General features: G+C 32.2%; 1 protein-coding gene across 5 annotated transcripts in view; it reads left to right on the forward strand.

Moving 5' to 3' along the window:
- LOC144972837 (Ig-like and fibronectin type-III domain-containing protein 2) overlaps nucleotides 1-12,916 on the forward strand; it is a 112,149-nt gene that overhangs the window by 49,107 nt on the left and 50,126 nt on the right. For all 5 annotated transcript variants that reach the window (XM_078914542.1, XM_078914541.1, XM_078914537.1 and 2 more), the window contains 9 exons: nucleotides 266-343; nucleotides 1,364-1,464; nucleotides 1,856-1,952; nucleotides 4,271-4,384; nucleotides 5,221-5,271; nucleotides 6,269-6,409; nucleotides 7,464-7,625; nucleotides 11,614-11,774; nucleotides 11,882-12,029. In XM_078914542.1, the coding sequence (XP_078770668.1) occupies nucleotides 271-343; nucleotides 1,364-1,464; nucleotides 1,856-1,952; nucleotides 4,271-4,384; nucleotides 5,221-5,271; nucleotides 6,269-6,409; nucleotides 7,464-7,625; nucleotides 11,614-11,774; nucleotides 11,882-12,029 (1,048 nt within the window). In that variant the 5' untranslated portion in view covers nucleotides 266-270. The remainder of the gene's footprint in view (nucleotides 1-265; nucleotides 344-1,363; nucleotides 1,465-1,855; nucleotides 1,953-4,270; nucleotides 4,385-5,220; nucleotides 5,272-6,268; nucleotides 6,410-7,463; nucleotides 7,626-11,613; nucleotides 11,775-11,881; nucleotides 12,030-12,916) is intronic.

Genomic DNA, 12,916 nt, shown 5'->3' on the forward strand with positions numbered 1-12,916 from the left:
CGATCAAATTAAGGTTTAGTAATCTTGCCCAAGGGATAAAAAACGATAGTGCTGAAGTGGGGCTCGAACCCGGGACTTTCTGGATCACAGTGCAATGCCTTAACCACTCGCCCCCTTTGCTTAAGAGAACTTAATATTCTTCAATTTTTTTTTGACCTGAATAACTTAATTGTATATCATGTATTCTGTATTGATACAATGTATTTCGATGTCTTCATGCATTCAATCATTCATTCATTTTGTTCTAATTTTGTTTCATTTCCAGACAAGATGATTATAAGGCAACGTCTCGTGGTGGCAAGCTTCCTTTTGATGGTGCTACTGGAGCTTGGCCATAGTCAAGGTAATCTACACAATACTGTGCCTCTTATTTCTGTATCACGTATAACACATTCTTTATATGCAATTGGTTATATATATATATATATATATATATATATATATATATATATATATATATATATATATGTGTATATATATATATATGTATATATATGTGTATATATATATATATATATATATATATATATATATATATATATATATATATATATATATATATGTGTGTGTATATATATATATATGTGTATATATATATATATATATTTTTATATATATATATATATATATATATATATATATATATATATATATTAATATTTCAAGTATTATTATGATATCAACTTCTACAATATTGTTTCGAGCATTCGCTCTCATCATCCTGATGAGAAAACGAATGCTCGAAACAATATTGTAGAAGTTGATCATAACTATACTTGAAATATTTTATAAATAGCTCCTTTTATCAAAAAGATGAGCAGTATTATTTCATGGTTTTTATAATTTATATATATATATATATATATATATATATATATATATATATATATATATATATATATATACCTATCTATCTCTCTCTCTCTCTCTCTCACACACACACACACACACACACACACACACACATATTGAGTCATATGCATACATTAAAATAAGCAAACATTATAAGGTAATATTCAAAGAGCGTGTTTACATTTCGAATACAAGCCATTCTTCATCAATGACAAATATAGAATAAGACAATAATATATACTATTTTAATCTGAATTGCATAAATGTATTGGATTTTGCGTCTTGAACAGAAGTTATATTTTAACTTTTCGCAGACTTGACATCAATACTCAAATTGTTCCCCCTCCCCTCTTCTCTTACCCCCTTTTTAAAAAAAAATGTTTTTATTTTTAGTTTGTTTAATTTAATGTTTTTTTTTTGTTTTTTGTTTGTTTTTTTTTTGGTTTCCGCCACTGTATTGAGCCTCTTGATTTGCATTTTTGTCTTCTTTTTTTTTTTTTTTTTGTCCCAGATACAACACAAAGTCCAGTTGATGAAGTTGTGACAAAACGCATAAATGTTGGGAAAACAGTCATCCTGGAATGTACAGTCTCCAATTCTCATGCTCCGGAGGTAGGTGTTCATTTCACGTTGAAGCTATCATCAATAAGCAATCAGTTATATGAAGGTTGTTTCATACTGCAGATGGTATAAAATCAAACCAGACAGTCAGGATAATAAAATTTTGATATTCCTTTTGGATTCCTTCCTTAGGAAAATGGATTGTTCAAATAACAACTTCTGGTATAAGTTATGGGACAATTTGGAATTCTTTGAAACGCGAAAATGGCTTTTACTTTCAATGAAACAACATTGAATTTTTGTATTAAAACAAAGTTGAAAAATGATCATTAAAGGTGAGGAAGCATATAGAGGAGGAGGTGATGTACGAGGAAAAGGCAGTTATGTATTTGTGTTGTTTTTTTTTAAATCGTTAACACTAGTAATTTGAATTTGTCCTCAGGTTAGCTGGGAATTTGTTACTCATCAGTTTACCATCTTCCAAGGAGGAACATTAATGAACGACAACCCCACCAAGTATTCTATCATCAGGCCTCCAGGTTTGTAGTTTCTCACCATTCTTTGATTTAGAGAGATTTATTTGTATTTAGGGTTTTCTTCTCAAAGTATTCCCCTATCAGGCCTCCTCATTCGTAGTTTGTGTAGAGGAGCAATGTGTATGCTGATGGATGGACTTGCACTTCACAAAATACGACTCTGTAAGCACTATAGTGTTGGTGCCTTCATGCGATTCTCAAAACTTCAAATATTTAGGTTTTTACATTTTCAAAAGTACAAGTTGTTGCCTTTGATTTCAATTGGACCATATAAATTATTGTTGCAGATGGATTTTTTTCATTTATGTGTGATCTCTTTCATCCCTCAGCTAAATAATGATTAGTTATGAGCTACTTTATATATCTATGATTGTAATTGCAATTTTATTTTAATTCTCAACATTTTTTCCCGTCGCATTAGTTTTTATATCATTTCCATTGATAATGAATATGTTTCTATTGTATCTCTGCCTATACCATGATGTCATTATTATGTCCAAGAATTTTCTTTCAAATGAACCGTCATAGATGGATATTTAGTATTTGATTTCTCATTGCAATAAGGGATTAATTTAACAGCCCAGCAAAGTGAAGGAATTATGCTAAATTTAGTATTCAAAATATTTATTTCTTAATTTTTTTTAGAACTTATTCAAGATGCCAGGTTGATAGCCTGGGGCTGATAACGTTCACATTATTTGCTGCTATAAAAATCCTTGTTACAATAGCTCGGTGGGATGGTGCATTATCGTGTTGGAATGAAAAACTAGGATGTTCATGAAAAAGTGGAATAACATAGGGTTGTAAAACCGGTTAGGGATACATTTACTTGGACTAGAGGTGTCCTATAGTCTCTGTTCATTCCACCCAATGCCATGACTTGTCCATATCCTCTGTTTGGGTATTCCAAGACACAAGAATCGTGAAACCGCCTTTGTGATCTTCGGTAACAATGTAATCTACCATCATTTCTTCCAATCACAAAGCGTGATTCATTTAAGAAGAGAACAAATGACCATGCATGCATTGTCCAGTGCAGATGAGCACAGGCCCACTGAAGACGGGCCAACCAGTGATGTGCTCTAAGAAGTAGTCGCATCACTGGACGTCTTGCGTTAATGTCATGCTCTCTAAGTCTGTGACGAACAGTGTGTCGACTAATTTGTGTACCTGGGAACGCTCATGCATTATCACTTACTATCCTAAAACGATCTTGTGGATGTAGGGTGCATATAAAACGGATGGGGCTCTTTACCTCCCATAGTGGGCAGGAAGGCACTTACTGTGTCTTCTATCCCCCTTTATCTGTTTTCCAACATGCTTTCTGTCTTTGTCTTGCAATGAGATTACTTGGTTTTGTCCAGGCCCTGGCCGGATACCCTATCTAGCTGGGAGGGAAACAGTCAAATGTATAGTTAGAGTTTTGGAAGATGATTTTTTTTCCCTTGTAAATCATCTCTCTGTTATGCTCTGTATTGTTTTGTTTACATATTATATATGATTTGTAAACATTTAAGTGTATCCCTCTTAGTTGGGACCTGTGCTTGTGTCTGGATTAGAATTTTAGATGATCTCAAAGTATTCTGATAATGTGCTGTTTACATCTGTTTCCTATTTGAACCAATTCCCTTTTGTCTTTCCTTTTCTTGGGTGCTCTGGACAGAGAGCATTGCCTGTGTCCTGATGTCATTTTTCTTGAATAAAACAACATATATAATTTGAACAAAAATTTAAAAAACAAAAACAAAGCAAAACTTGAGCTTTTATATAGCGCAATATCCACTAAACATGCTCAAAGCGCTTTTACAAAAGGTCCCTGACCAACAGCAACACACAACATGTAAAACGAGACATGATGCCTGTTAAGAAAAATTACTATTTTGTCCGACAGAGACAATGCTATTAACAGCCAGATACTCATTTTACACCTGAGTACGGTGAGATAATGTGAGTAAAGAGCCTTTCCCAAGGACTCAACTATGCGCTGAGCGAGACTAGAACCTAGGACCTTCCGATTTGAAAGCTGGTGTCATACCACAAGACCACATAGCCACACAAACCCATACACACAAAAATCTTTCTGGAAAACTTTAGATAAATGTGTTGTTCTGGTAATGACAGTGATATTCATTGCCTATTTATAATAAATAGTAATTATTGAATATTGACTTTTTCTGGGGATATCGTTAAAATTTGCTGCTATTGTTGAGTTTTAGTGACTGCTTGCAATGATTTGTCCTTTACTTTGTCTACATTTATGACAAACATTAATCAGTTAATAATTCACACTTTCATTTTCTTTTCTCTCTCTATCAATGCAGATTCCTTGGGTTACAATCTTCAGATCCTGGAGGTAGAGAAATCAGACCAAGGTTTTTATTCATGTCATGACGAAACGTCCAAAACATCAAAATTCTTTCAAGTTGACGTTTTAGGTGAGAAAACAATATATATATATATATATATATATATATATATATTTATTTATTTATTTATTTTTTTTTTTTTAACCCTTTTACCTCAACAATACACTGATGATTTGGGCTGGATTGCTCTTTGGGATTCACCTTTAGATTTAAAGAGTTTGATTTTTTTAGTTTCTACTTGAGTATTTATTTTTTTTTTGGGGGGGGGGGGGGGGGGGGGGGTATTTTTTAAAAACTTTTTGAATGAGAGTGATATCGAAAATGCAAGTAAGCGCTACTGCATCCATTCAAAAAAAAATTTAAAAATTAAAAGGAAAAAATGTTATAGTTTTATAAAAATCATTGTATAACACTAAATATAATAGATTTAAGGCTCAGCCATATACCCTTTACATCAAATTGTTTCCAGATTTATTAAAAAAGAGCCCCTCCAGCCCATTTGCGATATTTGTCAGATCAAGTAATGCTCCTAAGTTACAAGAAAGATCTCAGCATTTCTTTTGGAATTCAATCCATGACCTTTTGATCCAAAGATTACTGTCACAATGCCATTGACTCATAAAGATTAACATCCCTTGTACACAAATAAGTACACATGTTACTCTTAAGTTTTTGAATTTTTGTCTTCTAATTTCTCTTTTCTTTTTCAAACGTTTTTTATTTAATCTTTTTTTTGTTCTTAATTTTCGATCTTTCAATTCATTCTGCTGTTTTTTTTTGTGTTTTTTTTTGATGTACCAAGAAAATTACTTGAAGCATATTGATTATTTTGAAATAAGAAAACCATTAAATAGATAAATCATTTTCCTTACAGTGAAGTATGTACTCAACAATTTTGTTTTCAGAGAAAAGAAACAGCCCATTTATTCCCAGACCAAGCATACTTAATAGGACTGGTAGGTTATACATTTTAAAAAAATGTATATTCATAAAAGCAAAATGGAAAAAATATTGAAAAGTAGTGTGTTTTCTTTAAAATATTTTAATATATATTTATATGCATACTCCATTTAATTATCAGAATAATATATAAATTGGTACATTTTTCTACTTACGCTCTCCGAGATAAATTATTGAAACAAGTCATGCATAAGGGTCTTATGGCCATGGAAGTAAAGATTCTGTAATACAAAATGAATAATTATGCTACTCCTTGAATTGTTAATATTTGCATCTACGCCCTATATTAGTTGTTTCCGTGAGGTGAACAAGGAAGACAGTGTTAAATACATTAACATTTCATGATGATACTATGTTTGAGGCAAATCTTGGCAACTCTTGTGATATAATAAATCAGCAGTATTTATATTAGATATATCTATCATGAATGTGATAGAGTCGATGGTAGCCATTAGATTGGCAATAAGTCAGGCTAGCAGTATAGCTAGCTGGGGGAGGAGAGGGGGTGGGGGTTATTATGAGGTTTCTCTGTATGACACATTCAACCCTGGGATGTCGCTGCAATATTTCAAAAGTTCAACTTCAGTATGACCAATTTTTATACGAGATATTTCCGATTTCCAAAAAAAATGCAATCGTATTAATCTTTGAAATAGAACCATTGATTACAATCATTACCTTTCCCCCAATGACATTTTTGCATTCCTAGTAAAAGTTGTAAAATTGTAAGTAAATCTGTGTAAAAGCTGAAAATGTAGGCTTGTGTTGCTTTTAAAGCTGGCCAATACAGCATATTGATGTTTAAGCTTATCCTGTAAAATCCTTGAGCTGCATAAGGATTAGTGCAAGCAAACGAAATCAGCTCTTCCACAGTTTATGTAAGGATATGAAGAATAGATTCAAAATTTGCAATAAAAAATTACGTTTATCCTTACCCATGGTAATGCATAAGGATTCCAATATATTTTTCCCCTCTCACTTTTGTATATACAGAGTGCTGTGCGTCCTTTAATATATCTGAGTCATGTCACCCAGCTTGTGTTCCATCAACCATAACAGACGATTTCGACCCATTGTTTGACTGTGGAATGGATGGCTTAGATGGACTTAAAAACCTTGTTCATTGTCTGACAGGTCAGTTATGAAATGATATAAAAATTGTAAGGCATTTAGAATGAACTTTCCCCAGATCCTAACATTTATTATTACTGTTAGTGTATAATAGAAGGCAACATGTTTAAAGAATAAATTGATAATGACTTTTAACATATGCATGACCACTAGACTCAATCTTTGTATGATTGTCTTATGTTTTTTTGTACGATATGTGATTGTTGAAAAGGCATCTAGGGCTTTTCGGTATAGGGAATAGGTGTGGTATAAATCATTTACATTATTATTATTATTATTATTATTATTATTATTATTATTATTATTATTATTATTATTATTATTGTTATTGTTATTATTATTATTATTATTATTATTATTATTATTATTATTATTATTATTATTATTATATATTATTATTATTATTGTTATTATTATTGTTGTTGTTGTTGTTATTGTTATTATTATTATTATTATTATTATTATTATTATTATTATTATTATTATTATTATTATTATTATTATTATTATTATTATTATTGCTATTATTGTTATTATTATTATTGCGGGTGGTTGGATGGGAGCATCACCCTTGAATCATATACCTATGATGTTCGCATGGGTGTACGATCCGATAGTGATGTCGTTTCTTCTTCTCTTTACTAGCCTATCCTGCTTCTTTGGTTTGTGATTGTATTTTTGACAGGGGATATTTTATTTTCTGTAAATCTTCTGCCTGTTTGTTCTTTGTTATTTATAATTTAGCTTATGATATCTTTAGGTTATGATTTTGATTTACATTTGTACTATTTTTGTTAGATTGCTTGTTTTTTTGTTTCAGCGGTCTCTCATATAACCTCAATTGTGTTGGAAGAGACCTAAAGCAACAAACAAACAAAAATTATTATTATTATTATTATTATTATCATTATTATTATTATTATTATCATTATTATTATTATTACTATTATTATTATTATTATTGAATTTAAAAAACAAAACAGAAAGACTTTACAGAGTTTTTGTCTTTCACTTTTTGATTCAACAAAATTTATTTGGTATATTTTTCATTTTCAAGCGGGCAGTAACCATGAAAATTGTTGCCGTTTCCGTGGTGCAGACCCACTTTGCATTCCATTCTGTCGCAATGAGATTCCTGAGAATCTTGACATTCAACATGCACAATGCTTGGAAAATCCTGCCTTTGATATCCTGGTTACTTGTGCTACAGAAGGATTTGGTGAGTGTATAAGATTGTTCTGTATTTTATTTTCATAAATTTATCTACTCAATTATATAACATATAACTATAACTGACACTATAACAATAAACGAGATAATCCCCAGTGGCTTTTCAAATCATCAAGAAAATAGATACCACAGATGTAGAGGTGGTTTGATGTGTGTTTTCAGAGACAAATTGAAAATTATCAAAGGAGAAAAAAAAACTTCAACTCATTTGAATGCCTCTAAATTCACTTTAGCCATGATAACAGACACTTTAACATCCTGACCATTTACAGACCACCACCATCAATACAGCTTTTATAAAAGAATTTGAAGACTTTCTCCATGGGAAAATCACAGAGAATTGAGAAATTATCATCCTAGGTGATTTTAATTTTCATGCCGAGATTTCAACAACTTCAACAAACTTCTAGAAGTATTCAATCTTACACACAATGTCGAATGTCCCAATCTCATTATCACACGGTCTATTGATACTTCCACTAATGAGATCAGGATCAGAAACCAGACGTTTCAGACCACCACCCAGGATTTTTTAAGGTCCATGTCCCTGTCCCGATTTCAAATCGGCTTACAGTCAACTTTAGAAAAATGAAAGAAATAAATCACTCCAAATTACGAGACCAAATTCAGGAGTTGGACATAAATGATAAAGTTATGAAAACACACGGCGTCACAGAGAAGTTAGATCTCTACACATCTCTCAATAATTGTCTGGAAAAACATGCGCCCCCTCCAATCCAAAACTATCGTCCTCAGACCAAATTTTAAATGGTACACTGCTGAAATCCGCCAGGCCAAACATGACAGACGTCATAAGGAATGTATTTGGTGAAATTCTGGACTAGAAATTCACAAACAAATGTATAAAAAATCCAAAAATGATACCAATCAACTAATAGTCAGTACCAAGCGGAAATATGTGAAGGACACTCTAATAAAAAGTAACCATGATTCTAAACAGCTTTATGATACGATCAAAGAAATGATCACACCATCACATACGACAAATCTACCAATGAATACATGCCAAAACACCTTTTTCACAGAGAAAATTTCCAACATCCGGTAGGAACAAGACAACAAAAACGAAGTACCATCTTATCCACATCCCAGCACGACATCACTAGTTGAAATAAAAAGCCATGTGACTTCACCAATGGACACAACAGCAACGACTAGGCACTTGACCTCACCTCAAAGAGCAACATCAACTGAAGGGACACTACAGGGGTATACAACACTTTACTGCACAACACAATCAACTAAAACTATGAACACCCATTATAAAACGTTAACATCGTTTGAACCCTTACAATAGAGGAAGTTAAAAATATATTGTCAGATATGCTAATAAATCATGCCCGCTAGATAAAACACAATGTATACTGCTCCCTTTTCTGATATTTTATCCACCTTTTCCCATTGACTTTCATTTTTATGCTGATGACACTCAGCTATATACAAAACTCAATATTGATTCATGCTTGCATCAGTAAATGTTATGGAAAGGATTTGATGAAACTAAACAAACTTAAATTTAATGATGACAAAACAGAAATAATGATTTTTGGTAATAGGTATGAATTCTCAAAAATATCTACAAATGAGGTACTAGTGGGTGAAAACACTATTAAGCCTAGTTCTTGTGTGAGAAATCTTGGGGTGTTTTTAGATCAAGGGTTATCCATGGAAGATCATATTTTAAAAATCTGTCGATGTTGTAACTATCACTTGAGAAACATTGGGAGAATCAGACATTATATTCATGAGGATATTACTAAGATGCTTGTTAATTCTTTTATTACTAGCAGATTAGATTATTGGCTGTCAAAGCAGATTAATTCATCAACTACAAAAAATTCAAAATAAAGAGGCTAGACTTATGAAATTAACGAAAAAAAGAGATCATCACCAGCTCTCCAGGAATTGTACTGGCTTCCTGCGAAGTTTAGGATAGAATTTTAGTTATTGTGTTATGTTTTTAGATGTCTGGATGGATTGGCACCTGAATATTTACAGGAACTAATTAAAAAATATGAACTCACTCGAAATTTAATATCATCTCAGTCCCAACTTCTAAAGGTTACCACCTTAAATCCACTTTTGGTAATAAAAAAAGCCTTTTCATCCATTGCTCCATGCCTATGGAATGCACTCAGTCGTCGGACAAAGTCATGTGAAAATTTATCATATTTCAGGAAATGTCTGAAGACTGAGTTGTTCCATAAGGCTTATTTTTTATGAAATAGATGTTGCTTAGATTTTGTTTCTGTATTTATGCTTATTACATAGTGTCTTGATTTTTTATTTTTTTTACTACAGCACCACAGAGAATGATTAACGTAGGCGCTATATAAATTCATGATTTATTTATATATTTATTATATCAGAAAATTTACTTCCTTTTCCAAATATTGCTTCCCCCTATAAAATAAATTTTGACTTATGTTCGAAGTATTTCTTTCGATAACCCAAGTAGTTCATTGTTTAAATATTTTGGTGGGCTGAGAGTAATTTTTTTGTCATTAAATAATAAGTAACAAAAAATTCAAGTTATTCATCATATTGAAAATTATCCGTAAGGTAATTTGTATGAAAAAAATAAAATAATTCAGTATTTGTCAGAGTACAGTAATGCAAAAGTGGGACATGTAAAAAAAATAAAACCCTAATAATATGTAAATTATGTTAAAAAAACATTTTTAATAGAGCATTTATATAGCGCAAAATTCACTAAATGCCCTCAAAGCTTGTCACAAGGGGTCCCTGACCAACAGCAACACGTAACATATAGAATGAGGCATGACGCCTGATAGGCAACAGTACATTTTTTCCGACCAGGTATTCATTTTAAACCTGAGTATGGTGAGAGAATGTGAATAAAGAGCCTTTTCCAAGGACTCAACTATACGCCAATCGAGGCTTGAACCCAGGACCTTCTGATCCGAAAGTGAGTGTCACACCACAAAACCACATAGCCGCATGTGTAAATAGGGGCTATATTGTTTGGGGTTTTTTTGCTCTAAGTAAAACAAGATATGAAAAGTGGGGCTCGTAATTACTCAGCTTTTTCTTTTCGTCCCATGTGTTTTGAAAATCCCAAGTTTCTTAACAAATCCAATTGCTGTATATCAGCTCCTCTCCAAATTCCCTTTCAACACATTGTCGAATGTTGATTGACAATCAAAGTAAAATACCATCGTTATTCCTTCAAGGACTGGAAGATGTGAAAGCTGTCACCATTTATGTTTTGTGATGACCTAATGTTGTATGGAAACATTTATTTGTTGTAGCTCATTGAAATTAGACCTAGCTTTGCAGAAAAAGCTAAATAACTTCATACAACAAAGGGAGATTATTATGTTCCAATGGTTGAGCTCTGAATACATGCATCTACTTGATATTTGTTGATTGGATAACTGCAACTGGCGGGTGGTTGGATGGGAGCATCACCCTTGAATCATATACCTATGATGTTCGCATGGGTGTACGATCCGATAGTGATGTCGTTTCTTCTTCTCTTTACTAGCCTATCCTGCTTCTTTGGTTTGTGATTGTATTTTTGACAGGGGATATTTTTTTTTCTGTAAATCTTCTGCCTGTTTGTTCTTGGTTATTTATAATTTAGCTTATGATATCTTTAGGTTATGATTTTGATTTACATTTGTACTATTTTTGTTAGATTGCTTGTTTTTTTGTTTCAGCGGTCTCTCATATAACCTCAATTGTGTTGGAAGAGACCTAAAGCAACAAACAAACAAACAAAAACAAAAAACTGCAACTGGATAAGTGACAGTAGACACTAACAGCTATCTTCTCTTCTGGAAATATGTTATTACTTGTCTTCATGTTTTCAAGGTCACTTTCTGGGCAGTGAGATTTTTTACTATTTTAAAAATGTATCTACGTTTTTCACACCGTCGTTAAATATCTAAATGTGTAGAACATACTTTTAACTCTGCTTCTTTTCATTACAGTCACATTGCCAAGTGAGCCTCAGGATGTGTCTGTAATAGCTCACCAAACTGAAGATGCGAACTACATCCAAGTATCTTGGAAACCACCTACGAGAAATGCCAACAAAGTCACTGGTTACAAGCTTATGTATAAAAGAAATGACATGGACAAATATTTCTCAGTGAGTATAACAGATATAGTAGCAGACTTGTGTATGAAGTCAGTATTTAACTTTCAAATTTATGCTGATTTGGGTGTTAATCAAAATTATTTCTCTGCAATTTACAGAAAGTGTTGAATGATCCATCGGCTCAATACGCCCGCCTGGTGGGTTCAAACATCTTATCCAATAGAGGTTATGATGTCCATGTGGCTGCCTTGGCTGAGCATGGTGCTAGTGGTGCCTCTGTGGAAGTTTCTATCTTTATTCCAGATGGTAAGATATTTCACCTAATTTATATTTTTATCAAAATAGTCTGAAGTAAGGCAGCTGATGTTGCAAGGTCTTTTGTTTATTCAATCTTCAATGGCGTATATTTGAAAAAAAATTGTTTACTAACTGAAACAGCGCAAAGTGGTATTACAGTCCCAAGATGCAATTCTTGACTTTATACATTCTTGATCATGTCTACCTCCTGCATCAGAAAATAAGAAATCACTAATCAGAGCGAAGCATGCTTCCAGTAAAGACAATCTTCCATATATGTTTTCTAGCTTTGTGTAAATAATGTTTGAGATAGAGCAGAATGAATGAATGATATAATTCAAACTTACAACAAATAAATCTGTAATCAGTCATCTCAAAACGTTATTTTGGAGTGATCTTGAAGCTTAAAATTGAATCTCAAGCTTAATTTAAAGATTTGAGTTCAACTGAATACCTCAACTCAGGAAAATGAGTTTTGTCGTTTCAACTTCAAAAGATTTAAAGTTTCTAATTCTGATCACTGTATGACTTTTGACTTTTAACTCAATTTTTTTTTTCATCTAGATAATTCTGTATTAATACTAGATTGACGCAATTCATCACATACAGTCTTGTCATGATAAAAGTGCCCTGCTTAAATACCGAGTTTTAGAATGATTAATAATGTAATAAAATCTAACACAGATCATCTACCCAATTACCATTGAGCGGACAAAGTGGTGAGAATAACAAGCTAAGTCTACACAGATATGACCAGGACTGTTTATTTGCGAATCAAATGCTCTGCAGGGAATCTTTTTTTTCTCTCGGTTCTTCATAAAATGCACCCAAAATTAAGTTTTATACAGTTTTTAGAAATGAATGTTATAATTTGTACATGTTTAAAGAAAAAAAAA

This window comes from Berghia stephanieae, chromosome 5 (assembly GCF_034508935.2).
Source record: "Berghia stephanieae isolate SIO BIC M18660-M18661 chromosome 5, UCSD_Bste_1.3, whole genome shotgun sequence".
Lineage (NCBI taxonomy): Eukaryota > Metazoa > Mollusca > Gastropoda > Nudibranchia > Aeolidiidae > Berghia > Berghia stephanieae.